Raw genomic sequence first — 22,217 nt, 5'->3', positions numbered from 1 at the left:
TAGAAAAAATACTAAGCTATAATTAAAAAGATTATCTTTTGTCCAATTTCCAAAAAGAAAGTTAAACTCAAATTTAGGGGGAGTTTTGTACAGTTTCTCTACGTACTCCAAAGTCAGGCCAAGACTTGTTTGTGGTGACAGAAACTGGAGGTAAAGGTTACATTTGAGCACCTTGAGACAATCATCATTTGAAAGCACTGCTGAAGATCAACTCAACCACTTACTGTGATTTTGGTAGCTTTGTTCAGAACATTTACCCATTCAACTAGGTCCTGCTGATCATTGGCTTGTAGAAAGTATTTTCTCATCCCTGCATTCATAACTGTTAAAAACCATCATAAAAAGTTAACAACACTGAAACTGAAGAGCAAACTTAATATCATTATGAAAAGATTTGATCTCAGATGAAATTCCATTTAAAGCACTTAAGTGCTCTGCTGTGTTTCATTTTAGAAAGTAATTTTAAGGCACATAAATCCACTTGATTGCTTTATTCTAAAAAATAGTAATTTAAACTCTCCACTTAAATGTCATGATACAAACTTTGAAAATTGATTTTTCTGTCTTGAATTTTATCAAAATATTCTACAGTTCCATTTCCTCTTTCTCAATTTCCCCATGCAACAAGTCTTATACCTGGGGACTTCTACAATTCCTCCTTTTAATCCTCTGCCCAGAATCTGTTATCCTTTGTGACATTATGAACATGACTATGGTCACTGATTTACTTTTTAAAAAAAAATGTTAATTGCTGGGAAAATCAGTATTAATTACTCAGCATATGATGCACAAGACCAAACAACTTTAAGACAGCTACAACACAACTATTATTTTATTTTAGTGACTTGGCAGAGAAACATATTTTAATGAGTTTATATCTCTACCTCACAACCCCTGGCATCCTTCATTAAAAAGGACAAACACATTTCAGTGTAACAGCAAAAAAAAAAAAAAATCATGGCTAATTCTTGAAATAGGTTTTACGGTGATTAAAACCATCTGAATATAAAGACAGTAAATTTGTATTTTTCCTCTACAAAGTATGAAAACTCTTTAATAAATTAGAGATATTTAAGCCAGCATCTTGGATCTTTAAGGTGTTTTAGAGCTGGCCCACTGACAGGAGAAACTTTCCAAGTGCTGAGGACAAAGCCCTCCACAGATGTGCAGAGGAATCTGGAATCTGTAGATGGCACTGAACTGACACACCAGGTACTTGCCTAAAACCAGGAGGAGCTTTAGCATTATCTAAAGCTTCAGTAAATTTTAAACAAATTTAGATCTAGAAGGCACCCCAAGAATTATTTTTTTTGTGCAGCACCAGAAGCTGAAATTTGACTTAAGAGCATTGGCTGAGAGTATTTTTAGATCAATGAAATCAAGTCTTTCATCAGGAAACCGATTTCAGTAGTTAAATTTCTTGTCTTCCCAGCTGACAGGCAGGCCACGTTTCTCAAAACAACTGTCATTGCTTATTAATGCCTCAAAAATTTCAGACATCTGAAAAAGCAGCTCTCACCTACTCCTCATTAAGCTGCAATATGAAAAAAACACAAAAACACCTTATGAGGAAGCCAACATTTCCATCATACTAAAGAAGAAAGTGAATACAAGCTATTTTTTAACCACTCCCAGCTGTAGCTGGTAGCAGAACTGCAGAACATTCTCTTGTTCCAAATGTCTGAAGAAGACACTTGATGCACACAGCACAAGCCAAACTCACCAAAACAGAACTCTGCCTTTGGCCTCAGCTTAGTTGCATCGCTAACCTAGAAGGGAAATTCAGATTGTAAATGTCACAAAATACACATCAGACATCACAAGTTTTATTCTCTTTCAAGGGGGTAAATTAAAAAGATTAGAAGCACGGCAAGGTGGTTAGGCATAATGATAAAGAGAACTAAAACCAAACAAAAATGAAAGACAAACAAGGAAGGTGGGAAGATATTGACGACAAATAATTGAAAGGAAGAACAAGAAATGAGCAGAAAGACAAGAAAAGGTCAAGTATTTTTCTCCATTTATTTGTTAATGCACTTTATTTGTTAATGCACTATCTGCTACAAATTTAACCACAGAAACGTTCTTAGTTCACAGTTCCCTTTCAGACATATTTAGAACTAACTGTATACACAGTATAAAGGACTAAGTATTTTTTAGAAATTTTTCTGTCCTGTCTATTAAAAGTCACTATTACTTGCAAGGTATCACACCCAAAGTCATCTTCCCATTCATAAATGACCTGTCTTTCCTCCAAGACTAATGGGAATTCAAATACTCATAAAGACCTGAAATTTCAATTTTATGAGCACAAAGAGCTGCTGTTTGTAATCACTAAAAAAACTTAGACAACACAATTTATCTGCTCTTATTTTAACCTGAACCTATTGAAGTGTTTTAACACTTCTCTAATTCAGGAGTATCACAGAAGCAAAAGGAGTAAGTGCCATTTAAATTTGTCTGAAGTTGAGGCCCTTGGTAGTTACCATCAAGTATTTAATGTGTCTCACATATTAATTATCTTACCTTTGAAATATAGGTAAGTTTAATGGCCCCAACAGGTGGAGATCCAGAGGGAAGATTCTGAAACAAATCACATATGTTACATAGTGAAACTAGTTTATTCTCATGCCACAATCAGTGTTTATGCATAAAAAGCAAGTAATTCCACAAACAAAAAGAAAATCTTACATATTTTTACAGACAATGCACAATGTATGCTTGAAACAGGATCTAAACTACTTGTTTATTATACACACATCTGTTAACTAAAAACAGAAAGACTGCTAGAAACAATACAAATAGTAATTGTTTCAGAGGTTTATGTATTTTACTAGAGGAAAAAGGATTCTTGTGGCTCTGCATCCAGGAAATCCGGAAAGAATTTCTGTTTTCCTTAGCAGATGTTGGAGTCTCTTGTACTTTGACCAGGGCAGGAGGAAGGGACAAGAAGTGACATTCATCTATTATGTCAGATACTTCAAAGGCCATCTCACATATTTTCCAATCACTTCAGGGATTTAGGAAAGCCTTCACATATTTACCAGAACTCTGCAGTTCTTCAAAATTACAGCAGTGGGAGAAAATCAAGAAGTTTCAATTCTTCTCTTGCAAGAAAACCTTTCATTTGTGCATGTAAAATAAAAGGCCTAACCTAGGCCTGGGTGTGCACTGCAAATATCATTAAGTCTTAAAAGTTCTGAGGAACTGCAATTTCTACAGCACTTCAAGATTTTGTCCACATGCCCTGGATTGCTTCCTTTCACTCAGATCAAATGTCTGAAGTCTGTGTTACTTGCAGAAATTCTTTTTCTCCTCAGTGAAACTGCTAAATGCTTCAGTCACAAGTCACATCCATGGAGCTGCACCTCATTTACATTTTGTTTTTGCTGGTTCCTTTGAACAGCAGACTGATGTTTTTAAACTCTGCTGCTCCTGGCAGAAGGGTACATGGATATTCCTCTGGCAGGAGCTGTCAGCTGACCTGGATCCTGTGCTCTCACTGTCTCTGTGCCCAAACCTTCAGCAATTATCTGCTCTTCCCTCTGCTAGGAAGCACAGGGATGCAGGCACATTGTAAAAGCAGCTTTTATCTAAAGGCTGCTCTCCATGCCAATAGATACAAGCTGTCCTCATGCATACACCATCCATGCTGGACTGCTATTGCAGGGTCCATTAAAAATTGCTTTTCAATGACTGATTCTGTTGAGGGAAAGCAATATGTAATGCAAGGAAAACCACACATAAGGTTAAAGGTGAATTAAACACCAGGGTGTGCGATTTGGCTCATCTGGTTATTTTAACCTGATTTACAATTATTTCATTTACTCAATGATTTTTTCCCCTGGCTTCCAGGTCCATAATACCAAACCCCACTTTTCTTTTGCGAATTCATTAGAAAACCCAAAATTGAGCCAAACCAGGAAACCCCTGGCAGGAGCAGCTCACCTGTGGGTTATCCATGTACCACACCAGGTTGTCCTCCTGCGTGTCCAGGATGAAGTACCGCCGCAGGAATTTCCCACTATTCTCATTTTCCTCAATGTCTAAGAAACCACAGATGCGATTCTGGCGATCCACATAAGGCATTTCTGACCCTGGACATCACACTGCACAACAAAAAAAAAAAAAAAAAGCACAGGAGGTAAGCAAAGTTCCTTGTTGCTAATTTTAAGACCGCTCAGTGCACGACATTTTGAGCAGTTTCAATCAGTAGCTTCAAGAAGTTTCTACGGAAGGGTAAGTGAAGCGTAGCTGCTCCCCACACCACCACCACTGCATTTTCAGACAGGACTTTCAGACTTTGCTGCGTGTATTTAGCAGACCCAACAGCCTAAGTGTAAAGTTACAAGTGGGAAGCAGCAGATGAGCATCAAGACTTTGACAAAAATCACTGAAAAATCCTTCACAACATGCACAAAATTGAGACAGCAGTGGGGTTACACTTCCTCCTTTGACGTTGCTTCTCACGGCCAAGAAAGAATCTTTAGGAGCTCCGCTGCCCACTGCAATTTTTCATATCTAGCTTATGCAAATGCAATAAAACAGCTTTTAGAAACACTGTTCTCGTTTTTCTTCTCTCCTACAAAAAGCACTTCACGTCTAGCTGTGTCTAAGAAGACATCTTTTCATTCTTATACATTAAATAGGAAAAATGAAGCTGTATGTGCACCAACAGAGATGGGAACACTCTCTGCTCATGGTACTGAGGTCGGACTGCCCCAGGCTTTTATTTTGGCTTTTGGGGTCTTCTTTTTTTTTTTTTTAATTTGTGCTGCATTAAAAAATTAAATAACATCTGCTTTGTGCCCACCTATTACCCTCTTACCATTCACCTTTTATGGATCTGCCTTTTGCATCACAGGTTTTGCTTCCTTTTATTTTATGGGACAGTCATTTTACTTTAAGAGCCAGCCTTGTAAGAGCAAAGATAAATTCGCATACTCATCTAAAAATGATAAAAATCAGGTTGATGCCAATCTTTCCCAGGGCAGGGAAAAAATGATTCAGTCTTCACATTTTGTTACAAAATTCAGAAATAGTACAGATCCAAAAATACTAATGTAAGACACAGAAGGTTGAAGCACATCACATTTTTCATAATTTTCCAGCTTTAATTGTAATATGGAAGCTTCATTTTAGTATTTCGTTAAACTCTTTACCTTTAATATTTGAGGTAACTTGATTTAAATACACTTACATACACATACAATGAGACAGACACCTGATAATTATTTGTAGTTAGCTACTGATACCCACACCAAAAACATGAGACAGTTTTTCAAGTGTTGTTTTGGGGAAAGAATCAGTGTTTATTTTAGGGACTCAGATATTTACATTTTTGGGGTGGGGGGTTATCAATATACAAACATGTACATTTATTATTGTATTTACAGCTGTTATTTTATGACTAATTAGAACACAAGCAAATTTTTGACTCAATCACCTTGAGAAACATTTTTTAAAAAGTCTATCAGCAGCAACAATGGTTTAAATATGCAAAGGTTTGTTCAATAAAGTAAGAAAATTTACAAAGGTAATCTACATTTTCTTGGTGTGCTCCTCACAATTTAAATATCACAGATCTAAGTCAAGCTCTGTAACCAAGTTATAAATATAAGGACCACAAAAATAAACACTTGAGCACTCAGGACAATATCATTATTTTAACAAACATTCATCAGTAATTCAATTGAGGCTCTTGGGATCACTTCACACTGAAGCAACATCTCCTATAAACACAGAGCAAGCTCAAGGGTAGCTGTTCTCTAAATTACACATCTAATCTGGCAGAACTTGGCATCACACCTTGTTTGCATTTAAATGAATATAAAAATTGCCATTTATCAGTATTGCCTAATTTGTACCAGGTGGTTCTTCAACAAGATCATCCAGCATTTCCAGGACACTTTTAGGCTTCATAGCAACAGTTTATGAAGCCCAGAAAAGGCCTATGCCTGAAAAAAAGCAAATATTGGTGGCTGGTTTCCTGTCTGAGCAGACTTAAAGCTGTGTTCTCTGCAGATGTGAAGAAAACGAAACAAGGAAAACTTGTTTTTCAAACAAGATCCGGATTGATTAAAAATCCTTGAATAAAACCAACTGAATTTTCAAAGCACTTTCCCCCCATAAGAGAATCTATGTTTCAGAAAACCTTTCAAGGAAAATGAAAGGAGGATGCTCATAATGCTCCATTATGAACACACAATCAGCTAAAGCTGAACTACTCCAATACTTGAAATTTTTTTTCCAGGGCAAAAAACAAAACTCAGAAGCTTTTTCTTATTTGTCAGTAAACTAATTCTTACAGAAGAAGAAAAAATATCCAACCATAAATTAATAAAGATTCTCTAATTCAAAGTACTACCAGCTAATTTTTAGCCTACAATATGATACTATTTGCACCTACTCTATGCTCTAATGAAAATACAGCATAAAGTAACACTAATGTTAAAATGTAAATTGTATAACTGCTGTTTTCTTCAAAGTAGTTTAAAATTCCTCATGGGATTACAGCCCTCTACAAGACTGATGGTCTTAAAGAAGAGACAAAAAAGCCCCCACCTTTAACTTTATAATAAATTGAAATACAACACTGTGTCATATAACTGGTTTCCATTTTTAAAAGCCTGCTTCCACCCATTACACCTTGGCAAGATTCCCGTGTAAATTAATAGCAATTCTATTCAACCTTCATTAATGAATCACAATTTGCAATGCACATTAAAAAAAAAAATCAATTTGTGCCTTTCTTCCAGTTACTAAAGGGACTGAACACATGACAAAGCCACCACCATGATCCCCCTCCTGACAACTCTGGACAGAGCCAAAAGGCATTGATGGAATTGCCATGATTCATACAAGGAATTGCAGAACTCTAATTCAGCATAGGAAATCTGGCTGGAAGACCACCAGCCTAAGAATTCATCAGAACTTCAACTTAAAAATGTCTTCAGAACACGTATCATGTCTTGCAGAGATGAGATTTTCCATTAAATTATTTGAAGCAATTAGGAAACAAAAACCTCCAAGTCTGTACATTTGACAGCATTATTACATGCACCCTTAGTTATTTGCAGCAGCACAGTGCATTCAATCTTCTAGAATCAAGCATTATAAAAAGATTATGAGTTCTTAGGAAGGCTGAAGGCACCAAAGCTGTTACACACCACATACAACTCCATTTTATTTTGCCTTCCCTCCCTGCAGTGGAGATGTGGGTCAATGACACTGTGCTACTTCAGGGAAAACATCCCAGTGGCCCATTTCCTCCTGGTTCTTGCCACAATCCTCCAAAAACAAAGATGTTCTTGAAAACCCAATTTGTGGTGTATAGTAACACTCTGTAAGAACTCCCAGCTCCTTGAAATTCTTTCCTGGAGGGCTGTGTTACAATGCAAAGAGGAGGTGTCACTTATTTTTGAAGCCTTACATCCCTCTTTCCAGCAGCAGGGTACTAATTTAGGAGGTCCATACCTCACCAGCCCAGCTTCTCTCAGATTTCCCCTCTCCCTGCTCTTTTCCTCGGAGGTACAACACACACTGACATTCCCCAACATTTATATCCCACACTGAGGGCTGCCTGGCCTCCTGTGCACCACTATAAATAAAAATCCCAGATCACCTTCCCCAGCCTCACTGGAAATGCATGACTGCACAAGCAGGACCTGCAGAGGGACACGAGCATCTCCTCTGCACCATTTATAACACACAGCTCCAACTCTCCCACATTAATTCCTATTTTTAGCTTCCTACCAGCACCTGTTCTTGAGTTCACCTCCATTCCAGATTGCTTGCAGCCTTCCTATCTTCAAGTGCAAAGTCTAGACAAGACTGAAGTGAGGTGCCAGATAACATTTCTGTGGCCCAGTCTCTCCTTTGACTCGATTTCCACAGGTAGGTACAAACCATGGACCACTGGTTGACTAAAGCAAGTGGAATTTTGTCTTCATAAAAAAATCAGGCTTTGCATTATGACAGGACAGCTTGATTAAAAAATAAAAGAAAAGCACTTTATACCTCTTTATTTTACATGCCTTTTCCCCAAGCTTTGGGTAATATTTTATTACTTTTATTTCATTATTTTGAGTAATAATTTATTACTTTCATTTCTTTAATTTAGATGAACAGTTCTACTTCCTGCTCTTTAACATTTGGAACTTTGGATTTAACCCACCCCAGGAGATGACTTTGGGGTTCTTTTTCTATCAGCTAGCAAGATTAAAAAACATCCATTACCTACTTACTCATCCCTATGAAATGAAGAACAACATTCATACACCTCCACTTGATAAATATAAAATGATGCCATGAGTCATGCCCACCCCTCCTCCCCAGCTCCCTTTTTAAGCTCTGCTGTTTACAGCAGCTCCAGCAGCACAAAGGGAAGGTGAAGCAGCATCCCCAGCCATCTCCAGTCTTTCCTGCAGTTCCAGGGGCAGCTTCATTACTGAGGGCTCCTGGCTTTTGCCTAGGCAATTACTCTCAGCTTCCTGCTGTAAATCAGCTGCTCTCCAGCTGGTCATCTCTTTTACTGACCATTTAGTGCCTCCCCAGGGCAAGGGATGAGTTCAGACTGTGCTGCTTATCCCCTGAAGAACACTGCAGCGAAAGCTTTCCTCCTTGTGTACATCCAGGGCAAGGGAAGGGAGCAGGGAGGGGGAAATTCCAACCCTGAGACAAGCAGCTCAGAGCAGCCTCTGGAAACAAGTCACATAAATCTTCCAGAAACAGTAGTTCAAACCTCTTTTTATTTCCTTGAAAACCTTCCAGCACAGGCTGCCCATCAGAGAGATAACTCCTGCTATGAGACAATACTGGAAATCTCTGCTCACCTTTCATACAGCTTCCAAAGTACCAAAAACATAACAAAAATCCCCACAAACAACTAAATCCAGGAGCTGGAGAGCTTGACTTGGCTGCAATTCTTTTGACAACAAAAATAATTCAGGATTGATGGATTTAAAATTACAAGCCCAGCTTTTCAATTTCCCAAATATCCCCCATTGCCTCATTTTTGTCCCTGAGGGCATAGCAGACATTGTATGCTTCTGTTAACAGGATTTGCCAGCAGCCTCTGACACTGTGATCAACTTTTTAACTACATCTAAAAATGAGAACTGGAAGTCTCCACAATACACTGCCCCCTAAATTCAGATTCCCGTTCTAAAGTAGTCAAAAAGAAGGAAAAACTAGCTGCAAAAGGCCAGTATTCAACTGGAAAAAAATTCCTAAGCAGGAATCAATTTTTTTGTCAAATAAAAAAATATTTAGTACAAGTGGCATTGACCTCTCCTATCCCTGCCCAAACTATGAGGAATGTCAAAAGATACATCCCTCCCCCAGCACTTAATCCAACTTCCAAGCAGACCACAAAATAGAAAAATCGTGGCTGCAGTGATGAATCATCCAACAAAACCAGCAGCCTTATCTTGAACTTCAGTCTTATCCAGTGGTGATTCTGTGTTCAAAATGCTGAGCTGCTGTTTTCCAGGAACACTTGTTAAATCAGGGCAAGCCAACCACTCCCATCTCTTCCAGTGCACCTCAGCAAGTCAAATGATTCATTTTATTCAATGCTATCCTCAAGGTTACTTTCATCTCAGGAAAAATAAATCAGTATGTTCTAGGGAAATCTGGAGTTCTGTGGAAAACGTTCTGGAGTTATCTGAATCCCATCATCCCCGGGCCTATTTCAAATGCTGACCTACAAGTTCATGATGGAACAGGCTGGTACTTCCTCAAAAATTTCCGCAGAAATTTCTCTAAGTGATGTTTCCTGTTCTGAACTGAATGAACTATTTTCCTCCATTTTAAGGAATTTGCAATAGCAGCCAAAGGCTTTGGGATATGATGGAATGAGGAAATGCACTGTACAGGATGCAAAACTCCTCTCTGTCACTGATATTTTAAGTCAAAACAACAACAAAACCAACCTCACCTATTAATGGTTTTTGCCCAGCTAAAACAATTGTTTTAATTGTCCCTCTAAATGCACTGAGCTAACACAAATAAAGGGAAGCATCCTCTGCAAAAAGGCCATTATAAAAAACACTCTTGAAATTAACCCATTAATAACTTATGAGTGATGACCAGCTTACAAGGCAATGAAGTAAAATAACAAAGCTGAGAGACAGTGACAGAATATGCTCAGTAACACCAAGTCTTTACAACAGTCAGATGTAATTTTCATCACTTTATATTAATCCTCTGGATAATACAGTTACTCAAAAAGAGATATAACCAGAGATAAATACAATAAAAGAAAACAAAATATAGTTATTCTAATTCACTTTGACTTTTATCTCACACAAGACTCAAAACAAGTTTTTAAATGCTAAATTAAATTCAGTTGCATACTAGTTAAAATCCTTAAAAATGCATGTTCAGAGTTGATTCATATTTACAATTTATTTTTATCAGCCTTTTCAAAATTTTAAATAAATGCCACCTATAAAACTCCAAATATGAAAATTAGGTCCTTATTCTCAAAGATGCTTACATGCTTAGTCTACGGAAAGCGTCCATTCACGACAACCAAAACAAATTAAAAATTAAGCAGGAAATAACCACATTACTTATTAGGATTACTTATTATTACTAGTTAGTCATTAGAAAAACCCTGTGTAATTTCAATAATAAACTAATAACTGTTTCATTCAGGCCAACCACTCCAAGCACTTGAATTCCACACACACCCTGCTATTTCAAATTCCCAGCTGAATCGAACTGCAAATCCTGGTGAAGCTTATTTGACTTTAGGAAGTTCAATACAAAAAGAAGGTGAGGCTGGTTGAATAATGAATTTTGCCATTTGTGAGCCAGTCTTGCTGATTTTCACTCAGAATTCTGGGTATAAACTCAGCAGTACAAATAAACACAGATCTTCCTGGCAAGTATGTAAGAAATGGAAAGGCCAGCTGCTTAGGAAATCAGCAATATCTTCAGTTTTCACAGAATACTCTTTATGTTGCTAAAGAAAGGGCATTTTTCAGTTCATTTTTCAGTTCATTTCAATATCAAATAATGATAAGAACATTATCAGGTAAATATTTGATTTGACCTCTTTTACAGATATAAAAGGATTTAACGAAATCAAAGCACACAAAGTGAGTAACTGTTTATCAATTTTGATTTTGTAGATCTAATTTAGCAAATTCAATGCAGAATAAAGAAAAATGCAATGGGTTAACCTACATTAAAACTCTAGTAAAGAAAAAACCATTGCTGTTTAATTTTCACCTGACTTATTTTAATATTTACAGTACAGACTCTGTTCATTTCATTGTATAATCCACCATGTGGGTCAAAATTCCCTCTACTGCGAAGATTTGCTATTTCCTCCAGAATCCAGCTCACTTGTCAGTTATATCAGAACTACACAAGGACTTCCAGAGATCAGGACTAATCTCAGAACTCTCCAGTAAGTGCAAGTGCAGTGGAAGCTCTTTAGGAAGAACAGGGCTTTGCCTGTCTCACGTAACAGACAGACAAATGTGCATTTACAGATGCACAGCTCCTGTTCACCAAGGTGGGAAGGGAAAATCAAGCTCATCAAATGGCAAAGTTTTTGGGACATTACCCTCCCCCTCTCTTTTTTATACACCTTAAATTAAGAAAATCAAACCCCACTCTGGCACATTGAATAGAAGTCTCACCCAACACAAAGATAAACCCCACAAAGTGAAAGTTGCTCTGTTTGTAGCACAGTGCAGCTCACTTCAATCACATCACTCAATGTGATTTTTCTTAAAATTCATTTCCAGCAGCTTTCTCCTCCTTGGAACCAAGCCCTGGGCACAGGGAATTGTCCTCATGGCAGGTACAGCCCTGGTTGTGGCCTTCTGCCTCACCTTGCTCCTCATTTGTGGCATGGCACAAACACAGGTACTGCCCAGCTGCTGCTCTGCACTGGCAAAGGTGTTCTCAAAACCTCAGTTATGGAGTGCAGGGAGAATAACAGCCCTCCACCCACAGAATAATCCCAAAAGTACCAGGTATTGTTGTCTGACCTACACACAGCAAGGCAGAAACACCCCAGAAGAATCCCAAGTCCATCCTGGAAATCCTGGATGTACCATGAGCATACATCAGGAGGTTTTCAGCCTCCCACAAAAAGGCAGCAAATGGACCTCCTGAAGGAATCATGCTCCTCCACCCAAAAATCAGGGCACCACCACAAAGCAGGAAGATAAATTACATAATAGATAAATTACAGCATCTACAGTGAACTTGATTTAAGGAAGAAACACAAGAGAAAAATGATAAAAAAATCAAGATAACCAAACCCCAAAGTCCTGAACCAGCAGACACATTTTTAACATCCTTTAAGTGACCCAACCTTCCAGCACTGCTGCACACACAGCCATGGTCTACCAGACATAGGAATAATTGCCAGCTGAATTATTAGCCCAGCCCAAGTTCCCATTTGTCATTTTCAGCCTCCCTAAAGAGTTAACCAACATATTGAACAACATCTTTTGAAGTGCAGTTTTAAGAGGACTGCTCACTCTTCCAACAAACCTGGCATGTAACTGTTTCAGTGCTTAACACAAGAACACTTAATTAAGTCACTAGTCTGAAACAAGTTCCAACACATTTTCCTGGACATGGGATGTAAATGTGGTGGGTACCAAAGCACCCAGGGAGAGTACACACATCAAAACAATTACATATTAAATGCATTAATTTATCACCTATCTGTCAGTATACAGAGACTGTTCCTGGGAGTGTTGACTCTCAACAACAAAAACATGTTTGCAAAGCTTGGTAATTGCTGTCTAGTCTACATTTTCAATTTATAGCAATGACAGTGCCCTATTTTCACCAGAAAGATTTTAAATTCAAAATACTTTTAACTCTGTAACATGAATAAAGACACAGCTCACTAGAGGTGGCAGCAAATTCTTTTTCCCTTTGGGGGAGTGGAGAGGCAGAAAAGCTCAACCTCTTTCACATGAAAAATCAGTAAATCAGGCCAAATTTAAGAGATTCTGCTTACAGTGTCAGCAGAAAAAATGAGCTAAATTGATATCCAAAACATCTGGATGCAATGGCTAGTTAGAATTAAAAGCATCTTCAAGAAGAGAACAGCCAACAAAGGAACAGAGAGAGCTTTGCTACTGTCCCCTGTGTGGCAGAACCACAACATAAAAGATTTACATGTTTGTGTGGGTATTTTAAGCATTGTTTTAAAACTCTGTAAAACAAACAAGGCCATGCAGCGCTCCTTAAAGTTTTAAAGACTTGCTTTCTCTAAGTGACACCAGAGATTTCCAGTCAAAACCTTCTTTCCGCTGTATTTTTCTGGTTTTGCTCCTCCTGCCTGGAGCTTACCCCTTGTTTTTTATCTTGGGCTGTGTCTTCAGGCTCTGCCTCCCCTGGCCACATCCAGCCTGACCACTCCTGGGATGCAGAGCTGCTGCTCAGCACTCTCACATGAGAATGGAGGGACACAGCAGCAGCCTGTCCCAGGCCACACAGGAAGCTTTTTGGCAAAACAGTGAGCTGAACCTGTTTCCCAAGTCCCAGAGCAGCAACCTCACTATTGAACCACCTTTCTTCTACATAAAATACCTGAAACTATTCAGATTTTAAGGCAAAGGCATATGTTCAAACCTGAAAACTGTTTAAACTGTTGAATGCCACAAATGTCTACCAGACCTGCAACTCCCTGCTTGTGCAGATAACATCTGCTAAGAGTAAGTGGCTCATACAGTTCTGCACCAGAAAGCTTAATAAGTTCCTTCTCCAAGATTAAAGAAACACCTACACATTCTAGATGCTTCTGCAAGTCCCTGGAGGGAGAAAATGCTGCTTAGTGCTGAGACAATGAACCAGCTTCCTTCCTCAACAGCAACAAAACCCTGCTGCTTTACCTAGCACTGAGAGGAAAGTGATATTTATAGAACTGAGCCCTATACCAACACGTACCTAAATACACTCTTAGGGTACAGCATGCATCAAGATGACCTTAGACCCATATATTTTCAAAGTCCTAATTTGAAAGATTTCAGGAGCAGGAAAAAAAATTGAAGCAGCTCAGCCACATCCCCCCATTCCAATTCATTTCAGTGATTCTCTGCATTGAAGTGTAACTTCAAAACCTGAACCATTCTTGTCACTCACAGCTCTTCAGCAGGTGACTTTTTAAAGCTGTTACATTATTTTCATATGTCAAGTAAGCTCACTAGGATTATGATATTTAGGTTTCTTATGTAATTTTATAAATCACTGACAGCAATGCTTCTAGCCATGTCCCATTGCCTTTAGCTTCAAAACCAAAAGAATACATGCACTGACTGTTGTGTTTCTTTACATATAATTACCTGATGAATTCTTAAGCACTTGTTCCATGCTGTAAAAATGTTTTATGCTAAAGCCAGTTACCTAAATTCCCATTTTGGCACTGAAGTAACTTACTATTCTGTATTTTCATGCAATTATACAACTGCACAAAGGTTCACTTGGCTGCAAACCCCAGTAAGTATTTTCTGAGACTGTTCCTATTCTTCATAATTATCAGTGAAAAAGAAAACCCAGCCAAAACCCATCTTGCAAGACAGATAAATGCTCTCATATCACAAGCTATTGTTTGTCTAAACACTGATGCAAAGCTGGATACATGCAAAAGCACAGCAGAGCATGCAAGGAGAATTCTCATTAGAACATGTACTCACTCCCCAACACTGCTGGTTTGCTGCACTTTGGAGAAACTGCATTTAACATGATAACTGTCAGCTTAAATAACCAGGAACAGTCAGTAATAAAGACACCGATGGAATTCTAAATCTACTAAAATAGATTAAGAATTCTGCAGGCCTGGCAGCTTGGGCTCCATCCAACCCTGCACTGGAGACTGTGTTACAAGCAGAGACCCGTTCTCATTTCAGTAATGTCCTCAAGTTCTTTCTAATCTGTTACAGTCAATAAAAACTGACTTCTGCACTTCCTCTCTTCTACACCAACTCTCTGACATGCTGTCAGCCTTTATTTGAGCTGAGATAGCTCTGCTGCCTTCTGGAACCAGCCCCAGCTACCTGCAAAAAATGTCTTTTCCTGCACCCAGGTCTCTTCCTCCTGCACATGCCTTCTGTATTCCCCATGTGTGTGTCTGTCTGGCTTCTGTCACTCAGCTACTACTCCTGAGGAAAAATAAATACAGGAGGAGAGGAGGAGGGAAGGCATGAAGATGCTGCCTGCCTATTTTCTTTATAATTTTCATACTATTTTCTTTATATATAATGATTCTTCTTTGCCTATTCTCTACTTTGTATGAAAACATCTGCTCCCCTGAAACATCTCAGCACTGCAATACACCTGCTAGTGACCCACTGAGCATCTTCTTGCTTTAATTTCACCCTTGAAATGCAGAGCTATGCAATGGAACATGAGGCCAAATGTAGCTTTAAAGCAGAGAAAGAGCTCAAGGAAATAGACGCCTTTAGAATTTATGAATTTGGAATTAAATCTTCTACACTCACAAAATCAAATCACAACGTGATAAATGCAGATAGAACTCAATGAGTCGCACAAAGGTTTGTATTTTATGCAAAGCTGACTCCAGCAGTGCAGCACCCAGTGATACCCAGGACACATCAAACCCCCAGGTATTATTTCTTGAATTATCAATTTCTGCATCAGTGCTTATCTATCCCTGAATTAAAAGACTCTCCTCCAAATATCAGCCAGGCCCAGCATCTCTCCCCACCACAAAGAGATTTCAGCCCACTTTGAACACTTCCTCGTGTGACAAAGGGGAAAATTGCATTTCTACACATCTGTGCTTCACAAACCTGACAGCTCCATGCATTGTTACTGCTCTGACTCTCTCAACTAAAAATAACAAGTAGGAGGAAACAAGATTGAATGGACCTAAAATGCAAGTTCACTGTTCCATAAGGCAGAGTAACTCATGAGAGAGCAACCACTCCAAGTAATCACACACATTTTCAGCTCCTGCATCAAAACAAATACAGCCCAAATATAAAAAATAAAAACAAAATAACAAAACAAAAGCAAAAAATTCCTGTTGCTTTGGTTTTAACAGTGAGAAGCCACTCCTCACACATCACAGGCCCCAAAACTATAGGAGCAAATATGGCTCTGTCCTGCAGGGTCATGTATGGGATTGGGCAAGGAGAAAAGAAAATTTATCTTTATAGACATTACAGCATCTGTCAGGAAAGCAAGGAATTTGTCAGAAGGCATCAAAGAAGTTGATGCTGTTCAGCTTGCTGTATGCCTAGTAGTCTCTTTAAAAGTACTCTGCTTTGAGAAGAAGGTGAAGCATGGAGAGATGGAGCTCTTAAGAATCTAAAAAGAATTTTTAAAAGATTCTACCTCTCAGCTTTACTCAGGTAACACCACTCAGCTGATGCCTAATTCAGGCGCTCAGTGTAACAAGTAACTGTTCTGCTCCATTATAAGCACAACACACTGCTTAGTGAAAATCAGATATTTTTCTTCCAGAAGGCCCCAAAGCAGCAGCCTGCCAGAGAGAAAACTGCTGTCCTCTCCATGCCACTTTGCAAACATTTGATGCAACAACATAATGCCTTTTACGAAGGTCAGGCATTAGTTCCTCCCAAGGGAGCTGCACAACACGTATAGAATTTAGGTGTGCACAACACACACACAGAATTCCAGTCTGCACAACACATACAGAATTTAAGCCCGTGTTAAATTCAGCAGCATGTCAAATGCCTATCTGGAATTTTACAGGTGATAAAAACCGCGCATATACCAACAGTGGTTACAGTTTAACATTCATTTATAGTCAAGTTATCCATTTAGAGACACTTTGGCTCAGCAAATAACCAGCCCCGGTTACAGCTAACCCAGACCACGGCACGGAGCGTGCCTGGAACCTCCGCGCACATCCCTCTCCAAAGGCACAGCCAAAACCCAACCGGGCACTGCCCGCTGGCTGCCCCAGCCCCCTGAGCTCTGCTGGGCAAACCGGGGCTGCCCCAGCCCCTCTGGGCACACCGGGCACTGGCCCAACCCCCCGAGCTCTGCCAGGGCTCCGGAGTTGCAGCGATCCGGCCCGGAGCCCTCCCGCACCCGGCTGCGGGCTGTGCCCGGTACCATCGCTGCTGCCCGGCGTGCCCGCAGAGCCGAGCGGCGGAGCCGAGCAGAACCGTGACGAGCAATGAGATCACCGCTCCTCTCACCTCCGGGGCCGTGCCAGCGCCCTGCCCGCGCCACCGGGGCAGCCCGCACCGCGGCGGAGCCCCCGCGCCGCCGAGCGCCTTACAGGGAAAGCGGAAAGGAAAAAAGGAGGGAGAGTCGGCAGGACAGTGCCCTGCGCGGTCACACACCGGGCAGGCGCGGAAGGAAGGGCATCACCCGGGGCGGGACGAGCCCCACCCCGGGCCCAGGCACTTACTGGAGTGGTGGCAGTGCGGGAGCCCCGTGAGGAGAGCCGGGCGCTCCCCGAGCCCGCTCCCGGCCCCGCGCCCGCGCCCCGCACCGGGAACGGGCTGATCCCGCCGCCTCCGTCCGCGCCGCCGGCACCGCACTGCGCATGCGCCGCCGTACTACCACCCGTGCCGCCCGCGGCCTGCTGGGACATGTAGTGCGGCGTGGGCAGGGGCGGGGCGGGGCTGGGCGCGCGGCATGATGGGAATTGTAGTTCAATTACTGAGGGTTTAATCGCGTGTTTAATGGGGAGGCCGTAGCAGGGAGGGGAATGTTGTATATTGTAGAGAAATTCTTCCCTCTGAGGGTGAGCAGGCTCTGGCCCAGAGAAGCTGTGGCTGATCCATCCTTGGAAGTGTCCAAGGGCAGGTTGAACAAGGCCCTTGGCCAAGGCTTGGAGCAGCCTGGGATAGTGGAAGGTGTCCCTGGCCATGGATGGGCTTTGAGCCTCTTCCTACCCAAACTGATTTGTGATCTATGATTCTATGAACTGCCATTCACCAGCCACAGCCACAGGATATCTACCAGGCCAAGTGCCAGATTCTGCACCTGGGATAGATCAGCCCTGGATGTGTGGACAGATTGTGGAATGACACTGGAGAGCAAGGCCCTGACAAAGGACTGGGGGGTCCTGGCTGGTGGCTAATTGAATATGAGGCAGCAGCACCCCTAGAACATGTCCTTGAGTGAGGCTTCCCTTACTCAAGGACATCCCGGAGCTAACAAGCTTTAAGGATGTAGTAAATCAAGATGTTGATATATGTCTGTGTATACTTTGCTAAGGTGGCAAAAAACTCAAGGTCTGTGTACCCCACAGCTGAACTATCTTCACCTCAGGTGCTGCCTCCCAGCCTTTTGCCATCATTCTTAGCAGCAAATAACAATTTCCCCAAATGATGCTTAACCAGTTTTATCAGGAAGTTACTTATTTTCTAAGCAGATAATAAATTTATACTGAAAAACTTTGTGTTTTCTGAAATAGCAACACAGATTATTTTTTTTTACTTGCTTAAAGCAGTGATATCTCTAATTATGGAAATCATTTGAACTCTGCCGCTGCCTGTAAATGCATCTTTGTTTCAAGCTGGCATGTAACAACCCCACTTCACAGCGAGACAAAAGCTGTAATCAGAGCACAACAATAAAAGCTGAAGTCAGCCGCAAACAATGCTGCACCATCCCCATGGCAACTTTTCCCTATCAAACCCCGAGGAGGTCACACACTCTGCAGTTGCACCAGCCAGAAGCTGTTCAGTTTGGACTTCATTCACGATTATTCTTACATTTTTTGGGTCGTTTTTCACTTAACAGTGTTTTACTGGAGTTAATACAAGACAATTAGCAGTGGGCAGCACCACTTTTCTCCCCCACTGAAGTTCCAAAATGACATTTCTCATCCTGACAGAGCTGTGGCAGCTATTAAATGACTGCAGGATGTGTCCTGCCATCACACTGCACGTGGAAGAGCCTTTTATAAAATTGTACACAATTTCTGGACTCAAAAATCCATGCAGTCAAAAGCCATTCCACACCACATGGAAACTACAGCAGCCTGCAGTCTGATATGCCTTAACTTGCAAATATTTTCCCCAGCCTCCCACACAAGGTTTGAATAACCATGGATTCTGACATGAGCACCCAGGAAAGGCTAAAAAGATGGTTGCATTTAAAAGAAGGAGTGTATTTTATTGGAGTTTGGTACCAAACCTCATATTGTACTGTACCACAGATTCTATCATGGAACACTGCTGTAACTTTGCTTTTAGGATGGCCTAATTCTCCCAATTAACTGAGGAGACAATCAGGTATATAAAGAACTATTTTTACTTAAGCTGAGACACAAACACTTTAAAATAGCCACATTCTGTCAGCTGTGCTGTTCACACAATTATTTTCCTGAAATTCACGCGTGGAAAAGCCAAAGATGAAGCATTGTGAATCTTTGATGTCCAAGACATAAATACAGTTATCCCTAATGCCCCAACTTAAAGCAAAACGTGCTTTCAGTAGAAACTTCTCTTAGTTCTGGTGTTATGAACTGTAGTGGTGCAGAGGCCACTTAAAGCTCAGCTGAGCTCCCTGGCTTTGAAACAACCCAATATTTTTGTATTCCTCTCTGTGGAATGTGCAAATGCAACAGTTGAAATTGGTTGTGATGACAAACAGGTAAACTTTGGGTGTGAGGTGACTGGGTGGCCCAGGGACTCTCCTGTTCTGCACTACAAAGTCAGCATACAAAGATTACAAAGGACAGAATCTATATTTTACCCCCTGTCTAAAAATATTCAAGCACAAGGTCTGCACTGGCTTCTTCTCCATGCAATGCCACTTGACTTCAGTGTAGAAGTTGGTTCAGAGCCCAGGATATTCCAGCAGAACTATGAGACAGACACTTATTTCCTCTCCAGTTGTCTCTATTCATAGTTTTCAAACGCTGGCAGGTATCCCCACAAAAGTCTTCATGGCTGGCAAAAAAATGTTGGCAGAACCCTGCTGTGCCAGTCCTTTACTCAGAACCTGCTTGTGATCCTCCTGAAACAGGTTTGGACATCAATTCCTGCTGAGATTTCTGTTACTCAGAATACAGATTATAATAAATAACATTTGTTGAGTGACCTGCAGCAATATGCACCATTAAGAGCAAGTGTTTATTTGATAAGGTGTAGAAACTCCCAGAGGAACAGCAGTACCTGGGGCATGTATCTATCCATATAAATACAAACACGCAAATAGAAATATGCAGATCACATACATATCTTGTAAATATAAATACACAACCTCCAGGTCTTGGCAAAGAAGCAGAAATACCCAAAAATTCCAAGATACAACTTTCTAATTGTACTTTCATGATGGATAATTTTACCCAGCAGAGGAAGTTCAGCAACTTTATAGATATGCAGAAAATAAAGAGCTATGAACAAAACCTCACTTCATTGCTCTAAAGAAATAAATTCGGCCTGGGACAAAAAGGTTTTGTGAAAACTAACAGTTATGTTGCCGTGGAAAACAGGAAAAAAGCCCGGCCAGTGAATTACTGAGTGCAGAGCAAAATGCTGTCACTATATTCTGTTTTTATGGGTTCAATATTGCAAATTCCATCCACATGCAGTATGCCTCCTGTGCACTATTTTAAGAGGGGTGTTGCTGACCTCAATGGGGCTGCTTTTCATAGAGGCTGTGGCCAGGCGAGGTCATTACTCTGCTGACACCTTCAGTGTTAGCATCCAAGGAAAGCTTTTCAGTCATTAAACTCCATCCCAGAGGATGAATGTCTGAGTTTACTGCAGTGGCATGGGGCTAATTAGGTGGTATTTATTACCTAATTAAATTATTTGCCATAATGGAGAGAGAGAGGCCAAAAATTCTCCAAGGCTGCAGCCAGAGTGACCTGGGGAAGAACAACCCTTGCTGTGTTTTAGGGTTTCCAGTTCTGAGCAAGGCAATCTCTGAGAAATGAGCTTGTGCTGTCCACCTCAGGAGTAAACCCTTGTTTTTGGCCAATTTCTGAATCTGGAGAGGGTGACACTGATTCCTGATCTAGCGTAACAGGTGATGAAGGAAAACCATCCTCTCCAGGCCTGCGGGTAACCAGCTGAAGCCCTGCAGAAGGTTTCCCTGCAGTCAGAGCCTTTCAGCAGAGCTCTGCATGTCGTGGGCACCTCGAGGGCAGCGCAGACAAAACCTCCCTGTGCGTCCCACGGGAGGAAAGGAGCAGCAGCTTCAAAATCCCTGCACGTAGGAGCAGATAGTCTCATTCAAAAGCTGCTTTAAAGCGTATTTGCAATATGCATTTTAAGGCTAAAACTTCATCTTTTCTGATGAAATGATGTTGGCAGAGCTTGGGAATTTAATCTCACGTGGAGGTTGAATTCGTTCAGCTGCCAGTTGCTGGGTCTTGTTATTAATTTGATGTTGAAGTAGAAAAGCATCCTGATGTAGCTGCTGTGGATAAGCACTGGTACACAGTGATGAAATAGTTTCCCAGCCTTTTAAATACTCTGTTTCCCTGAAAGCCATATTTAAACACTTGGAGTTCGTTAGGAGTTTAATATTCTTATATTGCAGTTGTTTCCCTCATCCCTATGTGCATAGCATTACACTAAAATACATATGGTGATTCCTCATTTTCCACCAAAGAGTGAATTTTTATTTTGCTTCCATCTCTCTAGATATAAAATTTATTAGCAAAAAAAGACCCAACAAAACCCTTCTTTCCTCTTTTGTCTATTTTAACCTAAAACCATTCCACATTAAAAAAAAAAAAAAAAGTGAATTGTCTTTAAAATACTGTGTCCCTGCAATAAAAAGATTGAAATGCTTTCATTTCGTTTCAAAGCTTAAAAGATGAGAGCCTAATCTTCTTCAGCAAAGGGCGTATTCTGCTCTGCAATGTATGCAAAGTGCCCGGGGGGCTTTCAGCTCACCCTGCTGCTGCAGTCAGGTCAGGACAGTGCCTTGCTGCTGTCATGGGGCAGGGTGGGAGGCAGAGGCTCCCTATTTTCTGTGTTTTATTTGTTTAATATTTCACTATGCACCGTGTTACAGAGGTAATTTACATTTATATTAGCCGCTACAGTGCAGAGTAAAGCTGGGGGTTGAAGCTGCTCTCATTTGTGCTTTTACCAGGAGCTATAACATTGTACTTTGCTGCAAGTCCCAGTCCTCAAAGGGCTGGAGATGGTACTGGCTGTGCCTTTTAAATTATTATAAGCCATGATTTGAGTTGTATTTCACAGGAGCTACTAGAGCAGGAACAAGCTGCAGCAGGGGAAGGGAAGAAGTTGCAGGGCAGCAGT

At 40.7% G+C, this 22,217-nt stretch overlaps 1 protein-coding gene across 6 annotated transcripts in view; it reads right to left on the bottom strand.

Annotated features, from left to right (window-relative positions):
* PLEKHA1 (pleckstrin homology domain containing A1) overlaps positions 1-17,541 on the bottom strand; it is a 31,364-nt gene extending 13,823 nt beyond the window's left edge. For 3 of the 6 annotated variants that reach the window (XM_058810404.1, XM_058810402.1, XM_058810399.1), the window contains exons 1-5: positions 17,390-17,541; positions 3,949-4,109; positions 2,527-2,583; positions 1,724-1,769; positions 225-322 (exon numbers count right to left, since the gene is read on the bottom strand). In XM_058810404.1, the coding sequence (XP_058666387.1) occupies positions 225-322; positions 1,724-1,769; positions 2,527-2,583; positions 3,949-4,089 (342 nt within the window). In that variant the 5' untranslated portion in view covers positions 4,090-4,109; positions 17,390-17,541. Of the gene's footprint in view, positions 1-224; positions 323-1,723; positions 1,770-2,526; positions 2,584-3,948; positions 4,110-17,174; positions 17,267-17,389 lie in introns of those variants that run through there. The other 3 variants (XM_058810403.1, XM_058810401.1, XM_058810400.1) reach the window with 2 other exon arrangements.
* Between the last annotated feature and the right edge of the window lie 4,676 nt (positions 17,542-22,217).

Source organism: Ammospiza caudacuta, chromosome 9 (genome assembly GCF_027887145.1).
Source record: "Ammospiza caudacuta isolate bAmmCau1 chromosome 9, bAmmCau1.pri, whole genome shotgun sequence".
Taxonomy (NCBI): Eukaryota; Metazoa; Chordata; class Aves; order Passeriformes; family Passerellidae; genus Ammospiza; species Ammospiza caudacuta.
The sequence above is the reverse complement of the archived record's forward strand: the minus strand, read 5'-3'. Positions and strand labels throughout refer to the sequence as shown.